We start from the raw sequence: 19236 nt of genomic DNA on the forward strand, positions 1-19236 counted from the left end.
AGCCCGGGCAGTTGGCTCCTTTTGGGGAATGCGACTAGGACTAGCCGGCCCCAGCATGCTAACAGCGCTTATACTGTGCCTGCTTCCCACCTTCATCCCCAAACCCAGTCAACCTTATAAATCTTTCTGAGGGGTTCGAGGCTTCTCTAAACTGTGCTGTGGGGCAGTGAGAGAATCTGTTGAGTTTTAGTCTTTTCACTTCAGCCTACTCCAGGGAAGAGGTACTACCTTCCTGAAACCAGTGAGGGTGTGGCAGCAGGAACTGTTGAGAGAGCTCAGTGAAAAGCTGAATCTGAAAGGAGCTGGGACTTGACTCTCTCATTCCTGTCTTCCACCAGCAGGTTCTCTGTGCGTGCGTGCTCAGTCACTTCAGTCGTGTCTGACTCTTTACAGTCCTATGGTCTGTAGTCCGCTGGGCTCCTCTGTCCATGAGATTTTCCAGGCAAGAATACTGGAGAGGGTTGCCATGCCCCACTCCAGGGAATCTTCCTGAACCAGGGATCAAACCCATGACTCCTGTGTCTCCTGCGTTGCAGGTGGATTCTTTACCACTGAGCCATTAAGGAAACCCACAGGAGATTCTCTACTCAATGCCAATTTGGAAAAACTGAGAACTTTTTTTTTTTTTAAGGAAGGGGTAATTTTCTTACAAAAATGAGGAAATATTAACAGCAAGTTAAGACCTTTCTTGGCAACTCAGTAGCTGTGGGACCTGGGGAGGTTTTTATACGTCTTTGGGTCTCAGCCTCTTATAACCTGTATGCTAAGTAATGCGTGAGTGAGAAAGGCACAGTGTTAGTGGCACAGTCATCCATAAAAGCAAGATGGGAGGCTTGTCAGGGAAGGACAGGGGCTGGGACTTGGAAGGCAGTTTTCATGGATTTATTTATTGATTGAAACAAATTCTATCAGCATGGTCCTTACCTTCAGGGAATTGAGCTGACAAGATAATTAATGGAAACCAATTAATATAAACTCTTCAACCTTTACACTGTATCTCTCAACCACAAATATTCTCCAAAGGCCACTAACTCTTCCAGAGGAGAAGCTCAGCCCCTCATGCCCTTGAGGAGAAGTGGGCTCCTCACAGACTTCTGGGAGCCCATGGAAATGGGGTAGGGGGATCTCTCTCCTCCCCCAGCATGGAATTCCATCACACTATTGGTTAGAACAGAACCAAGCCCTCCACCAGCCTGGTGCCTTTGGTACACCTTTACAGTCCTCTTCTTTCTCTTTCCTTCTCTCTTTTATCACCTCTACCAAGATGTAATTTATATACAATACAATTCACCCATTTTAATTGTACAATGCAATGTTTTTTAGTTTGTTCAGGGAGTTGTGCAACCATGACCACATCGAATTTTAGATAATTTTCATCACCTCAAAAAGCAACAGCCGTTAGCAGTCACTGGGCCTTCACTCCAGCAGGATGGCTACTAATCTCCTTTCTCTTTATCTGGACATGTCATATAAATAGAACCATGTACCTTGTGCTACCTTTTTCCCAAATCGAAAAAGTCTGCTGACACTCTGATACACTTGTATACTTGTCTCCTCTTTACCCCATCAGTCTTTACCCCGGCTTCCTCTGCCTGCCTGCCAATGTGTCCAGCTCCCTAAGGGGTGGTGGTGTGCCAGAGCTGGGACTCAGGGCCTCTCATTGATTAGGCAACCAGATTGAAATGCAGGCACATCTGGTCAGCCAGCCAGGCTGAAACCCAAGTACATCTGAGGTTGGGGTGGAGCCGTGGTTGGTATGCTCAGAGTTGTAGGTGGCCCTGGTGGGCCAGCAGACCCCAATGAGTGACCAGGTCACCTCTGGCCATCAGGTCTGAACACCCCATTTCTAGAGGACCACAGGGTCCTCACAGGAACCCTCGCCAGCCTGGCTGGCCCAAGGCTCAAAGACTACGCAAGACTTCTCGTGTCTCATGCCCCATCCCCTTTCAGCAGTTGCAGGGAGAGGCCTTCCCATGTGGCCTGTGGGCAGCTCCACGCCCCTGGCCAAGGTCCCAACCAGGGCGAAAGCGTGGGTCTGGGGCCGCCAGGGGCTGGAGGGTGCACGGGGCCCAGGCGCGGGAGAGGGTGGCAAGGACAGCTCCCAAGCTTGGGTTTCTCATCACCCTGAGAGGTGGTGGAGTTCGACAGGCACCGCGTCTTTCTCCAAGCATCCAGGTAAAGGGGGTCAAAGAGCAGGGAGGCCAGGAGGCCGGAGGGTGCCTGGGCGGGGGCGCCGCATACTCACAGTCGGCTGAGGCCGGCCTGCGGGCCGGGGCAGCGCAGGGCGCCGTCGGGCGGGCAGCTGCAGGGCTCTGGGCAGGGCGCCGGGCGCAGCGCCCAGAGCAACGGCGCTGGCGGCGGCAGCAGCAGCAGCGCCAGCAGCAGCCTCAGCGCGAGGGACGGCCGTCCCATGGCCCGGAGCCTGAGCGCGGGCTCCTGCCGCAGGGCGGGCCGCCGCCCCAACAAGTGCGGCGGGCGCCCCTCTCCCCGCCCCCTGGCCTGCCCTCCCTCCTCCCTCGCCGCCCGCCCTGGCCCCCCTCCCCGGATGGCGCCCCGCCGCTGAGTCTCGCACTCCCTCGACTCGCGACAGTGGCCGGAGGGACTCCATCACCTCCTTTCTGCTCTGTTCCCTGGCCCATCCTGTCCGTCTGCAAGTGGCCCTAGGTACGGGAGGCAGCATGTGGAAATGGTGAATGCTTTGGATAAGGGAAGAGGACGGAGTTCTGAATTCTGGCTCTGCTGCAACTGTGTGTGAAGTCCAGGGAGAACCACTCATTTCATCCGTGAGAGGGGCACACTGATAGTCCATACCAGCTCTGTCCACCTCAGAAGCGGGAGAAGTGCCGAGCTCAGACGCTCCTCCTCCTCCTGTCTTTGATTCTCAGCCCCCAAATCCGTTCCCCTTTTCTCCCACCAGCTCTCTCATCCTATAGTTAATCTGTGTCCTCCCAACATCCCCAGTAATGTCTCTGTATTTCTCTCAGTAGTAACCACTTTTCTCCTTATAGTACAGGCATTTGAGTGTGTTCTCTATCTTCACTATAGATTGTGAAGTCCAGTTTGGGTTTATTTTATATTTCTGGTTTCTACATGGTAATTCCTCAGTAAAGATTTGCTGAATGAATGAAACTGCTATAATAATGAACAGAAGCTGCCCCAGTGGGAGGCCCAGGATAGGCTAGACCCTGTGACAGGCTCTCTTCCTCACATCATGTCTAAGTTTCACCATAAGCTGGAAGGGTGTTTGCAACGAGCAAAATGATGTCCTGAGAGGTGATGTTACTTCCTTGAAGTCACACATCTCTTAAGTGGTAGAAACGTGTTTGAACTCATGTCTATCACCTACTTTATCTTGCCAATAAAGAAAATTAAGTGTATGATCTGCAAACCAAGGACTTGGAAAGGAGATGTTTTATGGTTAACTGCCATGATGTAAAATTTTCCCTATATAATTTCATCATTAGAACCCTTGACCTTTCCTCTTTCCTAGGGCTCTGTTTGGACTCTGAAACTTTGAGATTTTGAGAGCTGGGAAGATGTCTAAGACTACGGACAGGAAATAAAAGAATGGAATTCTTTCTGACTTGAAGCTAACTCTCAAGGTCAGAGTGGCTAAATCACTAATCTGCATCTCTTGTGAGTCTCTTGCCTGAGGAAAGTAGATTAAAAAAAAAATCGTTTGGCTTTGGCCACATTGTGCTGGATGGCATGAAAAAACAAAGCTTCTGTGTATAATATTGGGCCCCTCTCTTTTACTGCTTACCTGATCTCCTCACCCTTTCATACTACTGTATATGCTATTCATTAACCTGGAATGATTTTCTCTTCCTTTTCCATATTCTATTAGGTAAACTTCTGGCTGTCCTTCAGAATTCAGCCCAAAGTCATTTCTACCATAACACCTTCTTGAACCCAACTTAGCTGAGTAGTTATACCCATAGCACTTGATCTTATAGCCCATGATATAACACTCTGTAAGATCCCTTGGAGAAGGGAAATGGCGACCCACTCCAACATGCTTGCCTGGGAAATCCCATGGACAGAGAACCTGGTGAACTACCGTCCATGGGGTCACAAAAGAGTCAGACATGACTTAGTGACTAAACAACAACAACGATAACACTTACTGCTTTAGTTTTGCTTCCCCCTGACTATTCATCTTAGTATTGTTAGGACATGTCATAGTTTCTAGCTCCTAGTAGGTGCTGCTCAGTATATATCTGTTGAATAACAGAATGAATAAATGAAACCCAAGCACAAATCTATAGTAGATGTTTAGTAGATAATCTGAGATGAAGTTAACAGACTTGCTTGATTAATTCTCAACCATTATGGATCTATCTGGTAAGTACAAAGTATGCTCATGTCTGGGGCTTCCCAGGAGGCACTAGTGGTAAAGAACCTGCCTGCCAACGCAGGGGTTGGAGTTCACAGTCCCAAAGACGTAAGAGATGTGGGTTTGATCCCTGGGTTGGGAAGATCCCTTGGAGGAGGGCATGGCAACCCACTCCAGTATTCTTGCCTGGGAAATCCCATGGACAGAGGAGCCTGATGGGCTACAGTCTACAGAGTCACACAGAGTCAGAATGACTGAAACGACTTAGCAAACATGAATGAACTGATGACTTTGAGATCACATTTCCTCTCTTTTAATTTGCCAGATTTTGGTAAGGGAGTTGGGGTAGCACTGGATTTTTCAAAGGTTTCCACCATATAGGCTGAATTAAGGAGAGAAGAAATGAATAACTCAAGGTGGCCAAGTGGCATTTGTTTCAAGTCTTATGTTTTATGTGGCTTTTTCTTTTTTTTTTACTTCAAAGCACATCTGTTATGTAAAATGAATGGCTGTTCCCACCCACCCCTGAAGAGTCATTTGATTCGCTGCTTGGATATCCTTGGGACTTCTTACATTCCAGTAGGAGAAGTCTTGGGCAGTCAGGATATCCTGACTGTCATCACTAGTGTGACTTGGTCTTTGGTTTCCTCATCTGTAGGAGAAGGGGTTGGAGTTCACAGTCCCAAAGTCTCTTCTAGCTTTGAAGCACAAAGATTCTGTGGTTAGCACTTATGTATTGGTGGTGGAAGGAGTTGGATTGGGTACATTGATTTCTTATTGCTTGTCTTGGACTGGAAATACAATCCTGTTTGTGAAGAGATGCAATTGTTTATTTGGAAGAAAACTCACAGCTATAACGAGTTTTCATAGAATGTTTCTATCTCTAATTAATTTCAGTTGAATCTTAATCATTGCATTAGTTTTTGCAATGTACCTATTACAACCAAATCTTGTGGAATTGTTTGCTGTAATCATGAAAGTTTGTTACAATGGAATTTACCTATCCTGTTCATTAATACGTGACCTATTTAGAGTGAATATTTTTAAATCTGAAGGACTTCTGTGTCATATAACTCTGCTCATAGTTACTTTTGTCACAGAACTTCAAAGGAGCATGACCCACAAGGATTGCTAATTATATTTTGCTGACAAACTAAAGTTCATGAAATTCATAAGAATTTTAATTCTACCTTCGAGATATAAAAATATCTGACACTACAACTCAGAAATCCTAGTAAAGCTCTCCAGAATTCTAGAACAGAACTTCTCATAATGTGGGGTTACAGAAGTACATTTGGGAAGTTTTAAAAACAAAGGTCCCTGGTACACTATCTAAAAAGATTGTGAATCTATTGGTATAGACTGGGGCCCGGAGTCTGCGTTTTAACAAGCACCTTATATAATTTTGATGCATGGAGTCCCCACAGCATAATTCGTGAAACTCCAAGATGGAAATTCTAGAATTGCTAGAGAAGACAAAGTTCAAGAATCTTTACTAAGAACTCAGGGTGAAGCCTAAGAATTGTGATGCATTGTTAAAGAAACCTGGTGTAACATGCATGCAAATACTATTGTCTGTGTGTGAGTGCATGTGCGCAAAACTGCTCAGTTGGTTGTAATGCTGAAGATTTTTTCCTTTTAAGTAGCAATTGGTTTAAGTGTTTTCTTTTTTGGTGGAAGCGAGTAATTTTAGAAGATCATGGATGCTGTTTTTCTCCATGTCTTACTAGATTAACTCAACAGCACTTAATGTCATACTAAGACACTGGAGTTGGAAGAAGTCAGCAAAGTAGAAAAAACAAAACAAAACAAAACAAAACACCTCCGGTAGAATAGGCAAGATTTTGTGACTTTTGAACACATACCCATTAGTACTATAACTTGTACTTCTTCCTATTAAAAGCAGTGGTGTTAACCTTTTCCTCAGAAGAAAGGTGAATGTAAGGGCAGAGGAAGGAAAAAAAAAATGTATAAGAAAAGAAAAAACATAGAATGATGTCTGTGAGTGATCCACCCTTGCTACTTGAGACGAAAAACAAAACAAACAAAATTTTAAAAGGTGACCCCTGAAAGTTATACTCTGAAACTTTGTGAAACCTCTTTGTTGCTTGATTAGAAATTTCATCACTGCCTGTATGGTGTGAAAACAGAGATGTGGTCAGCTGTGGGCCACCTCCAGGGTGGCCCTGGGGTTCCTGTGGGCCTTGAGATGAACTCAGAACTAGAGGCTGATGAGCACCTGGGCCCTGGTCCTAGTGACGGATCTGGAAATAGAGGGTGAAGGCTGATCTGGCACATGAGAATCCTTCTCCAAGGCTAACAGACAGACAGAGAGAGAGAGAGAGACAGTGAGAGAAGGGGGCCTTGCTTTTATGATTATGTTGCTGGAAGACTGAATAAATTGAGAACTGCTATTTTTCTTGTCTCCTGGCAAAAGCCTGTCTTTTCTGGCCGTGACTCAAGCTACAGAGAGAAAAACAGAGATGAGAGACAGATGGGGCAAGCGGACCTGAGGCTAGCACCTCCCTTGGACTTGCCAATGTAATAAGCCAACACATCCCCTCTTTTGCTTAAAAGCTAATTGAAATAGCGTCTCACTCATTTGCAGTCAAAATTCCTAATCTCCACTGTCAGCCTTGCCATGACCTTTATTTGAACTGCATGCTTCCACCACCCCTTCTCAGTTGGGAAAGAAATAGGACTTTTCTCTTTTTATATCTGTCATAGGCCTCATCACAAACACCAGTGAATTTTCCCCCTTTACACTGGCAGAACTTATCACAGTGCTTCAGGGAATAAATGAGTGGAGTGAGTGAGTGAGTGAACAAATGAATGAATGATGAATGAGTGAACAAAGAGGCAGTGACCTAGAACCACATTATTATTTCTAGAGAAGCTGCATTTGGCTAAAGAATTCACATGGCATTCTTTGCATTTTAGGCAATGCCTCCTAGCAAACTGTGACCTTGGTTTAGAAATTAAATTTCAAACTTAAATACTAGCTAGAGTCTATATAAGGAAGGAGAGAAAACTTTCTGAGATAATGAAATAAATCCACAAGGAAACAGGATTTGATTTTTTAAAAGCAGATGTAGAAGTAATCAAATTGTGTACTATAGGATACTGGTTGCCTGCAATGCTCCTTGGAAATATTTAGGGGAAATGTGTTAAAGTTCAAGAAATTTGGTAAAAATTGGATTAAAAAGTTAAATAATGTTCTTTACTAGACAGTTTCTCAGAACTTTTAACATGCATTCTAAATCTCCAAGAGGGTCATAGTATATGGCCCTGTGACTGTGGAACATGTTTTGAGAATGTAGATTTGGGAAAACAGGTTGAGAACACTGATTTATTCACAAATGTTCAGGCACCTGACTTTTATGGCAAAGAATCCCTTCACTGAACTAGAAGGCAGAGCTGACATTAGGATGGAATGAGCCCACTAACGTGCGGCTTTGGTAGTGAAAGGCAAGGTTGCCTGGATCCCTCTTCTCCCTATGATGTGGATATACTCAAGGTCTAGATATCAATGTATTATTTTAGGTTAAGCATCACCTTCCCCAGGCCTCTTTTAAAACTGAAAACACAGCACAGGGTGAGGGCACATTGATTTGATTGCATCTTCACCTGAATTATTAATTTTCAAGACTACTTTTTTATGGAGAGTGTAGGAGATAGATGCACTTCGCTAGCAGAGAGGGAAGCGTTTGCAGAAAGCTTCTTCCCATTATAGCTGCGTCAAAAACCTGGACTCTGATCTGCCTTCAGATGCACTTAAAACACAGAGATCAGGGCCTGGAGGGTGAAGAAAACCTCTGTTTTGCTCCGAGCTGCTTTGTGTGGAGGAGGTGGCCCTCTTCTCTCACCCCTCTGCTCACATCCTGTCCTGGGCGGGCATGGTGATGGGCTGGCAGGCGCACTGAGAGAGCGCTTCCTAGGGTGCGGCTCTCTTAGAGATGCACAGAGAGCCACCCCATCTGTCTGCCTGCTGCTGCTATCTGTCACACTGAGTTATGCTTTCTGAACATGATGTGGCATGCAGACAAACAGGAAGGCCAGTCATTACCCTCGGGTCTCCCAGGCCTTTATCCAAAGAGGAATCGCCTTCAAAGAATAGTTTGGAAATGGCCGTCAGTTTTGAACTGTGCACATGGGGCCCAAGACTGGAAGAGTGGTGGTTCTGTTTTCATCAAAAGGGAATACAGCGGGAGCCGATCTGCGGAGGGTGCCTGTGAGAGAAGAGCCAGGCTGCAGACGAGCAGTGCTATTAGGATGTGAGTCTGAGGCCACATCAGGCTGGAGAGACCCAGGAGGCCACTGAACTGCACTGGTGCAGAGCAAGGAAAACACTGAAACGGGAGAGAGAAATCTGGGTGTCCTACCTCAGTGGTTGTCAGTCTCAGAATCACTTCTGAGAAGTTGCTCGAAAGGCAGATTCAGGGAACTTCTGCTTCTGTGCATTTGGCATCAGGCTAGGAAATGTGCGCTTTGAAGGTGTCTCAAGTGACTTTTTTGGGAGAAGGGACCTTGTTCTACTCTCTGAGAAACATTGCTCCAGAGTGATTAATGAAACCCTGGGAGAGATTGCTGGAAGAAAAAAGCCGTGGGCTCAGGATAGCATGGTGGGATCCCTACCAGGAAGGAGGAGGAATCAAAGGCACTCTTGGAGCCAGCTCTGCAGCAGAGAACGGATGATCCATGCAGGCGCAGAGAACAGGCGATCCATACAGGGACTGAGACAAATTATAATCAAACATAAAGGCAGAGGCTTTCTACCTTGAATTTAAAGATACCGAAAATTAAAGAAAATCCTGTGCATGACTTTACTTCTGCTAAACTAGTCAATAGAAAGGTCAGTTAAAGGAAACACCAAATGGTGGAGAAATAAGTGTAAAACAAATATACTCCTGCATTTAAAATGGTTTAAGCCTTTTGGAAAGCAACATGGTAATTCTCATCTCAGTTCAGTTGCTCAGTTGTGTCCGACTCTTCCTCTGTCATCCCCTTCTCCTCCTGCCCTCAATCTTTCCCAGCATCAGGGTCTTTTCAAATGAGTCAGCTCTTCACATCAGGTGGCCAAAGTACAGGAATTTCAGCTTCAGCATTAGTCATTCCAATGAACATTCAGGACTGATTTCCTTTAGGATGGACTGGTTGGATTTGGATCTCCTTGCGGTCCAAGGGACTCTCAAGACTCTTCTCCAACACCACAGTTCAAAAGCATCAATTCTTCGGCACTCAGCTTTCTTTATAGTCCAACTCTCACATCCATACATGACTACTGGAAAAACCATAGCCTTGACTAGACGGACCTTTGACAAAGTGATGTCTCTGCTTTTTAATATGCTGTCTAGGTTGGTCATAACTTTCCTTCTAAGGAGTAAGCGTCTTTTAATTTCATGGTTGCAATCACCATCTGAAGTGATTTCGGAGCCCAGAAAAATAAAGTGAGCCACTGTTTTTTCCCATGAAGTGATGGGACCAGATGCCATGATCTTCGTTTTCTGAATGTTGAGCTTTAAGCCAACTTTTTCACTCTCTTCTTTCACTTTCATCAAGAGGCTCTTTAGTTCTTCACTTTCTGCCATAAGGGTGGTGTCATCTGCATATCGATCTAGGCATATGTATATGTTCCTCAATCCAGTGATCCTAGAATTGAGGATTTTCCAAGGAAATAATTGAATGGACTAAAAATGCCATGAGAATGGAGATGTTCAATATGGTCAATTCTACATTACACATTTGAAATAACCTGAATATTCAGCAATATTGCAGTGATTTAAAGAAATGATGATTCATTTAAGCAATGTTACTGTGCAGTCACAAAATACTTTGAGAGACATAGGAAAGTTAATGTGTTAAAAAGTCAGATTACAAAGTCATGTTTGAACTGTAAATCCAGTAATGTATTCCTGTTCCTTTGAGGAGAAAAGCAATTGTTATTTTCTGTCCCAATCCTACACCTGTAAGTCTGCTCAATACATATCTATTTTACATATGGTAATTTTAGTTTCCACGTTACTCTTTCCATACATCTCACCCTCTCCCCGCCTCTCCCCATGTCCATAAGTCTATTCTCTGTCTGTTTCTCCATTATTTCCCTGTAAATAAATTCTTCAGTACCATTGTTCTAGATTCCCTATATATGCGTTAGAATATGATATTTATCTTTCTCTTTCTGACCGACTTCACTCAGTATAATATGTTCTAGGTTCATCCACCTCATTAGAACTGACTCAAATGCGTTCCTTTTATGGCTGAGTAATATTCCATTGTGTATATGTACCACAACTTCTTTATCCATTCATCTGTCAATGGACATCTAGGTTGCTTCCATGTCCTAGCTATTGTAAGTAGTGCCACAATGAATAATGGGATACATGTGTCTCTTTCAATTTTGGTTTCCTCAGGGTATGTGCCTAGGAGTGGGATTGCTGTGTCATATGGTGGTTTTATTCCTAGTTTTTAAAGGAATCTCCAACTCTTGCCTCTTTATCAAGCTTAGAGTGCCACCTCCAAGCCTCCTCACTTTATATTAGCAGCTAGCTCTGCTCCTGACTTTCATCTTCCCCCAGGCCCTGCTGTGACTGGTTGTTCCAGTATCAGACCATCTCAGGTATTAACCCCCACATCAATGGTCCTTTAATGCGTTTAAGTTTTTACTTTAAAAGATTATATCAAAGTAATGTTCCTGCTAAAATTATTCAAATGGCTTTAAACAACTAATATTAAAATATAAAATACTTCCTCATATCCCTCCCCCATCCACAGCCTTTGCACTTGCTTCCTTTCTAAATAATTGCTGTGTGTTTTGTTTTATATTTTCTGTGTGCTTTAATTATCTATTGTTGTGTAACAGATTACCACAAACCAAGCAGCATAAAACAACACGTATTTGTAATTGCACACTTGCTGCGGACCAGGAGTTTGGGCCTGGCTTAGCTTATGGAGCTTGGGCAGGATTTGGGAGAGGAGATGGTGGCCTGATCTCTCTGGATTCAGATTTTTACGGGATGAAGCTGTTTTTACCCCCTCATTGCACCCCTCTTCCCGCCTTCTGCAATAAGTTGCATCTCCAAGTCCCAATTGTTTCTGGATCTGCTGGTGGAATTGGCTCAATGCCTATCACCTTTCCATTCCACTGCGCTTATGGGTCACACAGCTTACATCAGCTCCTGCTCCTCCATCAGCTTGTTATCTTCCAAATATTTGCTGAAATCTTTTACTTGCAGTTATGCAATAGTCTGGTCTCCCAAGAGGCAGATTTCAAGGTGATATTAAGTGTGCAAGGGTTTTATTAGAGAACTGCCTTTTTGAGAGAATATGGGGAGGGAGTCAGAAAAGGCCAAGAGAGCATGAGACTGAGATGAGAATGAAGGAGAGGAGGGAATAAGGCTGGTTGGAGCACCCCAGACCATGGTGCAATGCAAGGGTGTTCAGCAAGGCAGGCAGGAGTCCTTGAGCCAAAGTTGGCTTTTGGAAGAGTCTGGTGTCTGCTTGGAATGGTTTTGGCTTAGTTCCTTGCCATACTCAGTCATCAGTAGGGAGCAGCCCCGGGGAAGCATGACATTGGCCCAAACTCAACTACGGGTTGTAGGTGACTTTCAGAGCCCAGCAGCAGGGCCCTTAGTCAATTACACGCCCATAAATGGAAGCCTGAGCAGTCTCATGGATGCCACAAATTATTTCTTTTCTCATTCTCTCTATCCTTTGGATGATTCCTTTTTTGGGGGAGTAGGGTGACTGTGTTTAAAAAATATTCTTATTATATTTTAGTGGCATCTAGAAAAGGAAAGGAAATGGGTCGGTGTAGTTCCATATTCATTTTCTCAATCATTTGAAATAACTTTCTCCAAAACTTAACATATTTCTATTTGAAAAAAAGTTTAAAATAAGAAGGTAAAGGTGATCAGAATTGTCACATTCAGAAAGCTGGAGAAAGATGGAGACTGAGAAAAGGCCATGTGATGTGCTGACTAGGAAGTCGCTGGTGGGTGAGCTTATTGCTGGTTCCACAGCTGTGGGGGTGAAAGTCAGCTTAACAAGACTGAGGAGTGAGTAGGTGTAGACAAGTCTGTCAAGAAGTCTGGTGGTGAAGGGGAGAGGAAGAGAGAGTTAACCCAGGGGTGAGCTAGGTAGAGGGAAAGGAGCTCCTAACAAGTTCATTAGTAGATATAAAGGGCCAGAATGGAGGCAGAGATAAAGGGTGCAGATAAGAAAAGACATTATGAACAGGATCTAAGAGGAAGCAGGGGTCAGGGATAGGATCAAGAATGGATTTGCAGGGCTTACTCAGAAAGCAGAGAGGTGGGAGCAAAGGAGGAAGGGCGGTGCAGACATAAAGAAATGTTTCGCTGGTCTATCAGTTAGGATTGCTTCTAGCTACAAGAGGCAGAAACTTGACTACTGTGGTTTTGGAAGTAGGGATTTATGTGATAGGCAGTTCAGAGCAAAGATGACAGATAGCAGTAAGAGGCTGCCAAGGGCTCAAGATCCTTTCATCTTTCTGCTTCATCTTGCTCCATGAATGAATGAATGAGCAAAATATCGGGAGATAAGTATCACATTCCTATTAAGACTTTTCTCATTTAATGTTTGACCCATAGACTGAATCGTAGTAAACATCTTTTAAGGAATAAATGCTACTCATATGGATTCTTAAAAAAAAAATTGAGGAATTTTCTCTTTCAGTGAACAACAGTGTGAGTGACCAAACTATGATGATTTGTTTAAATAATCTGGTATGCTAACAAACTGAATATCACATGACTTTTTAAAACTATGTAAATGAAGTCAGGACATGAAAAAAATCTAGATTCTGTGATGTTAAGTAAATAAAATCTTAAAATAATAGGAGTACATTGATAGCAACTATGAAAAATTATATTTGTACAATATTAAAGCAAGGAAGGATCCTTATGTCTTGATACTAGTTTAGATTTTATGGTAAAGAAGCCTGGGATTTTCCTTTTTTCTTCTCCTTTCCCCAGTTTTATTGACATATACAATTGTGTAAGTTTGAGGTGTACAGCTAAATGATTTGACTTCCGTTCATAATGAAATGATTGCCACAATAGGTTTAGTTAGCATCCATCATCTCATATAGATACAATACATAGAAAAAGCATAAAAAAAGTATTTTTTTCTTATGATGAGCACTCTTAAAATTTACTCTCATAATTACTTTCCTGTGTATCATCAGGCATCAGGTTGTACATTACATCCCTAGTGCTTATTTATCTTAGAACTGGAAGTTTGTACCTTTTGAGCACTTTTCTACAAGCTGCCCTCCACCACCCAGCTGCCTTCCACCTGCCCTTCCAGCAACTAGAAATCTGATCTCTTTTTCTGAGTTTGGTGGGTTTTTTTGTTTGTTTGTTTCCACATATGGATGAGATCATACAGTATGTCTTTCTCTGTATGACTTATTTCACTTAGTATAATGCCCTTAAGTTTCATCCATGTTGTGGAAATGGCAGGATTTCCTTGTTTTCCTATGGCTGAATAATTTTTGATTTTGTACATATATAATAAATATAAATATATAAATGTTTTATATATATATATATATATATATATATATATATATATATATATGGGCTTCCTAGGTAGGTCAGTTGGTAAAGTATCCACCTGCAATGCAGGAGACCCAAGTTCAATCCCTGGTTTAGGGATTGAATGAGGAGCCTGGCAGGTTACAGTCCATGGAGTTGCAAGAGTTGAACATGACTTAGTGACTAAACCACTATCATATGTGTGTGTGTGTGTGTATGTATATATATGTATATATATATATATATATATATATGTATATATATATATATATATCACATTTTCTTTATCCATTCATCCATTGATGGACACTTAGGTTGCTTTCATGTCTTGGCTATTGTAAATAATATTGCTATGAACATGGGGGTCTAGATATCTTTTTTAAGTTAGTGTTTTCACTTCATTGGGTTATACTCCCAGAAGTAGAATTGCTGGATCATATGCTGTGCTTAGTCACTCAGCTGTGTCCAACTCTTTGCGACCATATGGACTGTAGCCTGCCAGGCACCTCTGTCCATGGGGATTCTCCAGGCAGGAATACTGGAGTGGGTTGCCAAGCCTTCTTCCAGGAGATCTTCCTAACCCAGGATCAAACCCAGGTCTTCCACATTGCAGGCAGATTCTTTACTGTCTGAGCCACCAGGGAAGCTGAGATCATATGGTAGGTCTATTTTTAATTTTTTGAGACTCCTCTGTACTGTTCTCCACAGTGGCTGTACCAGTTTACATCCCATCAACCATGTGAAAGATTTCCCTTTTCTCTACATGCTTGCCAGCATTTGTTATCTTGGCTTTTTGATGATGGCAGTTCTAATAATCGTGAAGTGATACCTCAGTATGGATTTAATTTGCATTTCCTTGGTGACTTGATGTTAAATATCTTTTTATATACCAGTTGGCCATTTGTATATCTTCTTTGGAAGCATATCTATTTAAGTTGTTTGCCCATTTTTTTTTTGCTACTGAGTTCTTGGTGTATGTGTTCTTTATATACTTTGGATATTAACCCCTTTTTAGATATATGGTTTACATATATTTTTTTCCCATTTTGTAAGTTGTCTTTTCGCTTTATTGATTGTTTCTTCTGCTGTATGGATTTTTCTTTTTGAGGATTCTGTTTATATTTCACTATAAAGTTGTTAACTTATAATTAAAAAGTTAAAGAGCCCCTGTGGAACATTCTTTAAAGCTCACCTAGAAGAAAGGCAGTCTATAAATATAAACACGGTCATCAAAATATTATCACATCATAAACGTACATTAAATTCTGGTAACTAGCTAGGTTGCAATTAGAAAGCTGACTGAGTCTCTCTGGATCCTCTTGCAATGGTTAGCCTGCAGTGAGGTTTCTTGGGGCTGGGGAAGGGTGGACCCCATGGTGTCACCTATGTGATAGCTGAGGGCCTCTTTCCCAAGTATTTCTCAACCTCCCACACAGGTCTGCAATTCTTTTTTGGGAGGTGGGGAGGAGGGAGGAATGTTTTCCTTTGCAGCAGAAGAGGCTTTGAAACCTTCACACTACATATAAATGTTTATGCTTTTCTAAAGGAAACGTTTCAATATCTGTGAAGGGAAAAAGTATGCAAAAGGAGAGACTGGATTCTCTGAAATCTAACCCATTCCTGAATGTGCTGAGGTTCAATCTAGACCCCAGTTCAAATGACCTTTGGTCTGTCACTCTTTAATTCTCTCCCTCTCCTCTGACTGCTTCAAATTAACCCCCCTGCCTTTTATCAGCAACTTGAAATCATTCCAGGGAAGAAAGTATCTCTATTCTTAAACACCAGAAGAGCATGTTCTTCAATATCGCTCAATCATACATTCTCTGTCTGGCAAGACTCACCCCAGAAATGCTTCCATAAGCTAAACTTCCTAATCTGAATTTCTTACCTGCAAGTTACAGCCTGTTTCTTGTTGGATGCCATCAGAGGTTGAGAAGCCTTAATCATAGCCTCATAGACCTTTAGAACTCTTATCTGGAAGCTCTAATTAGGTGAGAGGTTATCTAACTTTCCTTTGCTAAGGCTGGGCTCAGACACCTAGGAACTCAGAAGCTGATGGATACTCTTTCTAGGTCTTAGTTTCTTTCTCTGAAAAACAAGAAGAACAATATTCACTGCTTTCCTCCTTGCGTGGACTTTGTAAGGACCCAGTAAGGTGAGTAATAGTACTCTGGGAAATATAAAAAAAATTCAGGATATTATTTAAATTCTTCTTACTTTCCCCTCAAATCTTTCTTTGCTATTGTTTAAGGCTTCTCTGCTCCTACAGCAGCTGACTTTGGCACTTTCTGACGTTTCTCTCAGGCGCCTTATAGCCCTCCAGCCAGCCTTCTGCTCCTGCTAGCAGCTTGAAGCTCTGTTCAATCCACAGCACTGATTATTAGGGCTGAATGGATTTCCTGGTCCACACAGATTCGACTCAGGTTAGTCCCTTCCTTTACTTCTTTTGTAGCTTGCTAAATCCCTCTAGACATATGGCTGTCACCTCTAGGGGACTCTCTTCCCTTCCACCCCTTCCCATGAGGGGACATTTGACATCTGTCATTTGTGGTCATTATTATTGGTGGAGTGGTTAATGGTTCTCCTCACCAATTCCAGCTTCTATGCTGTTTTCTCCCACATTAAGCCACTGTCTGGCACTGGCTGAGTGTCCTGCCATTCAACTCAACTCTGACACTGTCTACCCAGAGATGGTATCAGATTCCAAAGGTTAAGGACTCAGTCCTACAAGACTCCCCTCCACTTCAGATGCCAATTTCAGGCCCAGGTTGTTACCTGTGCTTCTGACCAACTGACTATAAATCAGAGGTTTCCACAACCCCTTCTTTAGGTTTGATTAATTTGCTATAGTGGCTCACAGAACTCAGGAAACCTGTATACTCACTGGGGTTATCAGTTTATTATGAAGGATATTAAAGGATACAAATCAACAGTCAGATGAAGAGATACATAGGGTGAACAAAGGAGCTTGTATCCTTGTGCAGTTTATGGCAGCCCACTCCAGTATTCTTGCTGGGATAATCCCATGGACAAAAGAACATGACAGGCGACAGTCCATGGGGTTGTGAAGAGTCAGACATGACTGAGGGACTGAACGTGCGCACAAGGTGGTGGTTGGAAGTATTCAAGTTCCCCAACCTGGAAGCTCTCCAAACCCTCCCTTTAGGTTTTTATGGAGCCTTCATTGCATATGCGGTGAAATCATTGGTCTTCAGCGACTGATTCAACCTCCAGCTTCTCTTGTTTCCCCAGAGGTGAAGGCGAGGACTGAAAGTTCCGACCCTCCAGTCCCATGGTTGGGTCCCCTGGTAACCAGCCCCCATCCTTAGGTTACCTGGGTGCTTTGCAGAAGTCACTTTATTAACCTAACAATAGATACTCTGGTCACTCTCATTACTTACGAAATTCTCAGGATTTTAGGAGATACGTGATAAGAAGAGTGGATAAAGATCAAATGTTTATGTCTTATGATAAATCATAATATCACACGGTGCTACTGGTATGTAGTGGTAGAGGCCAGGGATGCCGCCGGACATCCTACAATGCACAGGACAGCCCCTCCTATAAAGACCTAGCTGGCCCAAAATGTCATTAATGCTGACACTGAGAAACTGGGCTACAGATTAAGCTCCATGAATGACATGGAGCTTTTATTTTAAACAGCCTTATCAAGATATAATTGATACACAGGAACATGTACATATTTAAAGTGTGCAGTTTGGTGAGTTTTGACATCAGCACATGGAAAGCTATCACAACAGAATGAACATACCCTTCCTTTGGTCACTCAGTCCTCCTCTTGCCACCTGTCCCATAACCCCATCCTCAATCAACCACTAATTTACTTTCCATTACTGCAGATTGGTTTGCCAATGCTAGAAGTTTGTATAAATGGAATCATACAACTTATGCTCTTTTTTTTTTTTTTTGGTCTGATTTCTGTCATTCAGCATTGATTATTTTGAGATTTATCCATGTTGTTGCTAAACTCCTTATTCCTGAAAAAAAGAGATAAACTCATGGTTGAGAACAAAGGGGGTATGACCTCTAGGCTCTCAGGTCACCCTTAGATACTTCTCTGACGATTTTAGTTCCTAAATGGGATACCTCACTTAGCTGTTCTATACTTTATTGTTTTCTTTTCTTTTGTTTTTTGTTTTACTTTCACAGTACTTTCCTCATCGTGATTCTCAATATGTGACCAATGAACTATTAACCCTCCAGTCTCTGGTCTAGTCTCTGCTTCTTTTAATTCATGGAACCCTGTTTTCTATTTCCCCTCTCAAGAAGATCTTAAAGAGCTAAGTTATAGAATACCAATTTGAGAAATGCTGCCCTGATGTTGCTTTTTAAAAAAAAAACAAGGAAAGAAAAAGTTCTACGTGTCAGGCTTCGTGGCTGTGCAGGGCACACACAGAGAAATAAGTCTTGAGACACCATTTCCACGTGGCAGTGGTTACCTGGTTTTGCCCGCTGTGCCCTCAGAATCTTCCCTGAAGTCATATCCAGTCACGATACCAATATTTAATGATTACAGGATGAATTCTTTAAGAAGCAACTTTGTGAAGTCCGTAAAGAAATTAGTTGATGATGATTGAACTCACATGTACTTATGAGGACTATGTGTATTTTATCACACAGTTAGCTGAAGCATACTTTTATACAACACTGGCGCCTGCTTTTGGAGTAAGATTCTTGAATAAATCTTAAGTAGCGTCTTTCAAGACAGTTAATGAAATCTTTATCCCTAAGAAAACGTTTCTCTTTTTGGTGTGCTCTGTGGTTTTCTTCTGCAAGCGTTTTCAGATACCCTCACCCTATAGGTTGTGGCCTGATCTTTTCTCACACAGTTGCTCTGGGGTTGATCATGTTCTTACATTAATGCTGATATTCTTTTTCATAAGCTCTTGGTTTTTACATCTGCAGATCTTCCAAGGTTATGTAAGAGTTGTGCCGTTCACGTGAGCGTCTTTTTCTCTCCTCCACACACAGTGCTTATCCCCTGGTGACTTCATTGAAGAGACTCTAATGGTTGCCATCAGGAACAATGAGAGGAGTGGGAGAGTGATTCCCTCAGACTTTAATAAGCACCAGGACTGGTAGGCGGCAGGGAGAAAGCTTGGCAAGGCTTGGGCTCAACAATGTGAGGGCTTTTGGCCCAAAACCGTGACAAGATTTTGGGAGGGGTGAATGATGAATCTAGGGAGGCTAACTTTAGGCTTCTTTGTTCAGTGGTAGAAAAAAAAAAAAGCTTTTCTTCTGGCTGGGCATGGAAGCAGAGAGATACCAGACTTAAAGACTTTACTGCAGGGCACAATGAGGATGTCAGCAGTGACCATGATGGGC

General features: G+C 42.8%; 1 protein-coding gene across 2 annotated transcripts in view; it reads right to left on the reverse strand.

Annotated features, from left to right (window-relative positions):
- Positions 1–2436, reverse strand: part of LHCGR (luteinizing hormone/choriogonadotropin receptor) — a 62651-nt gene extending 60215 nt beyond the window's left edge. For both annotated transcript variants that reach the window (XM_070798619.1, XM_019969469.2), the window contains exon 1: positions 2246–2436. In XM_070798619.1, coding sequence (XP_070654720.1) covers positions 2246–2412 — 167 coding nt within the window. In that variant the 5' untranslated portion in view covers positions 2413–2436. The remainder of the gene's footprint in view (positions 1–2245) is intronic.
- Between the last annotated feature and the right edge of the window lie 16800 nt (positions 2437–19236).

Source organism: Bos indicus, chromosome 11, assembly GCF_029378745.1.
Source record: "Bos indicus isolate NIAB-ARS_2022 breed Sahiwal x Tharparkar chromosome 11, NIAB-ARS_B.indTharparkar_mat_pri_1.0, whole genome shotgun sequence".
In the NCBI taxonomy this organism is placed as follows: domain Eukaryota; kingdom Metazoa; phylum Chordata; class Mammalia; order Artiodactyla; family Bovidae; genus Bos; species Bos indicus.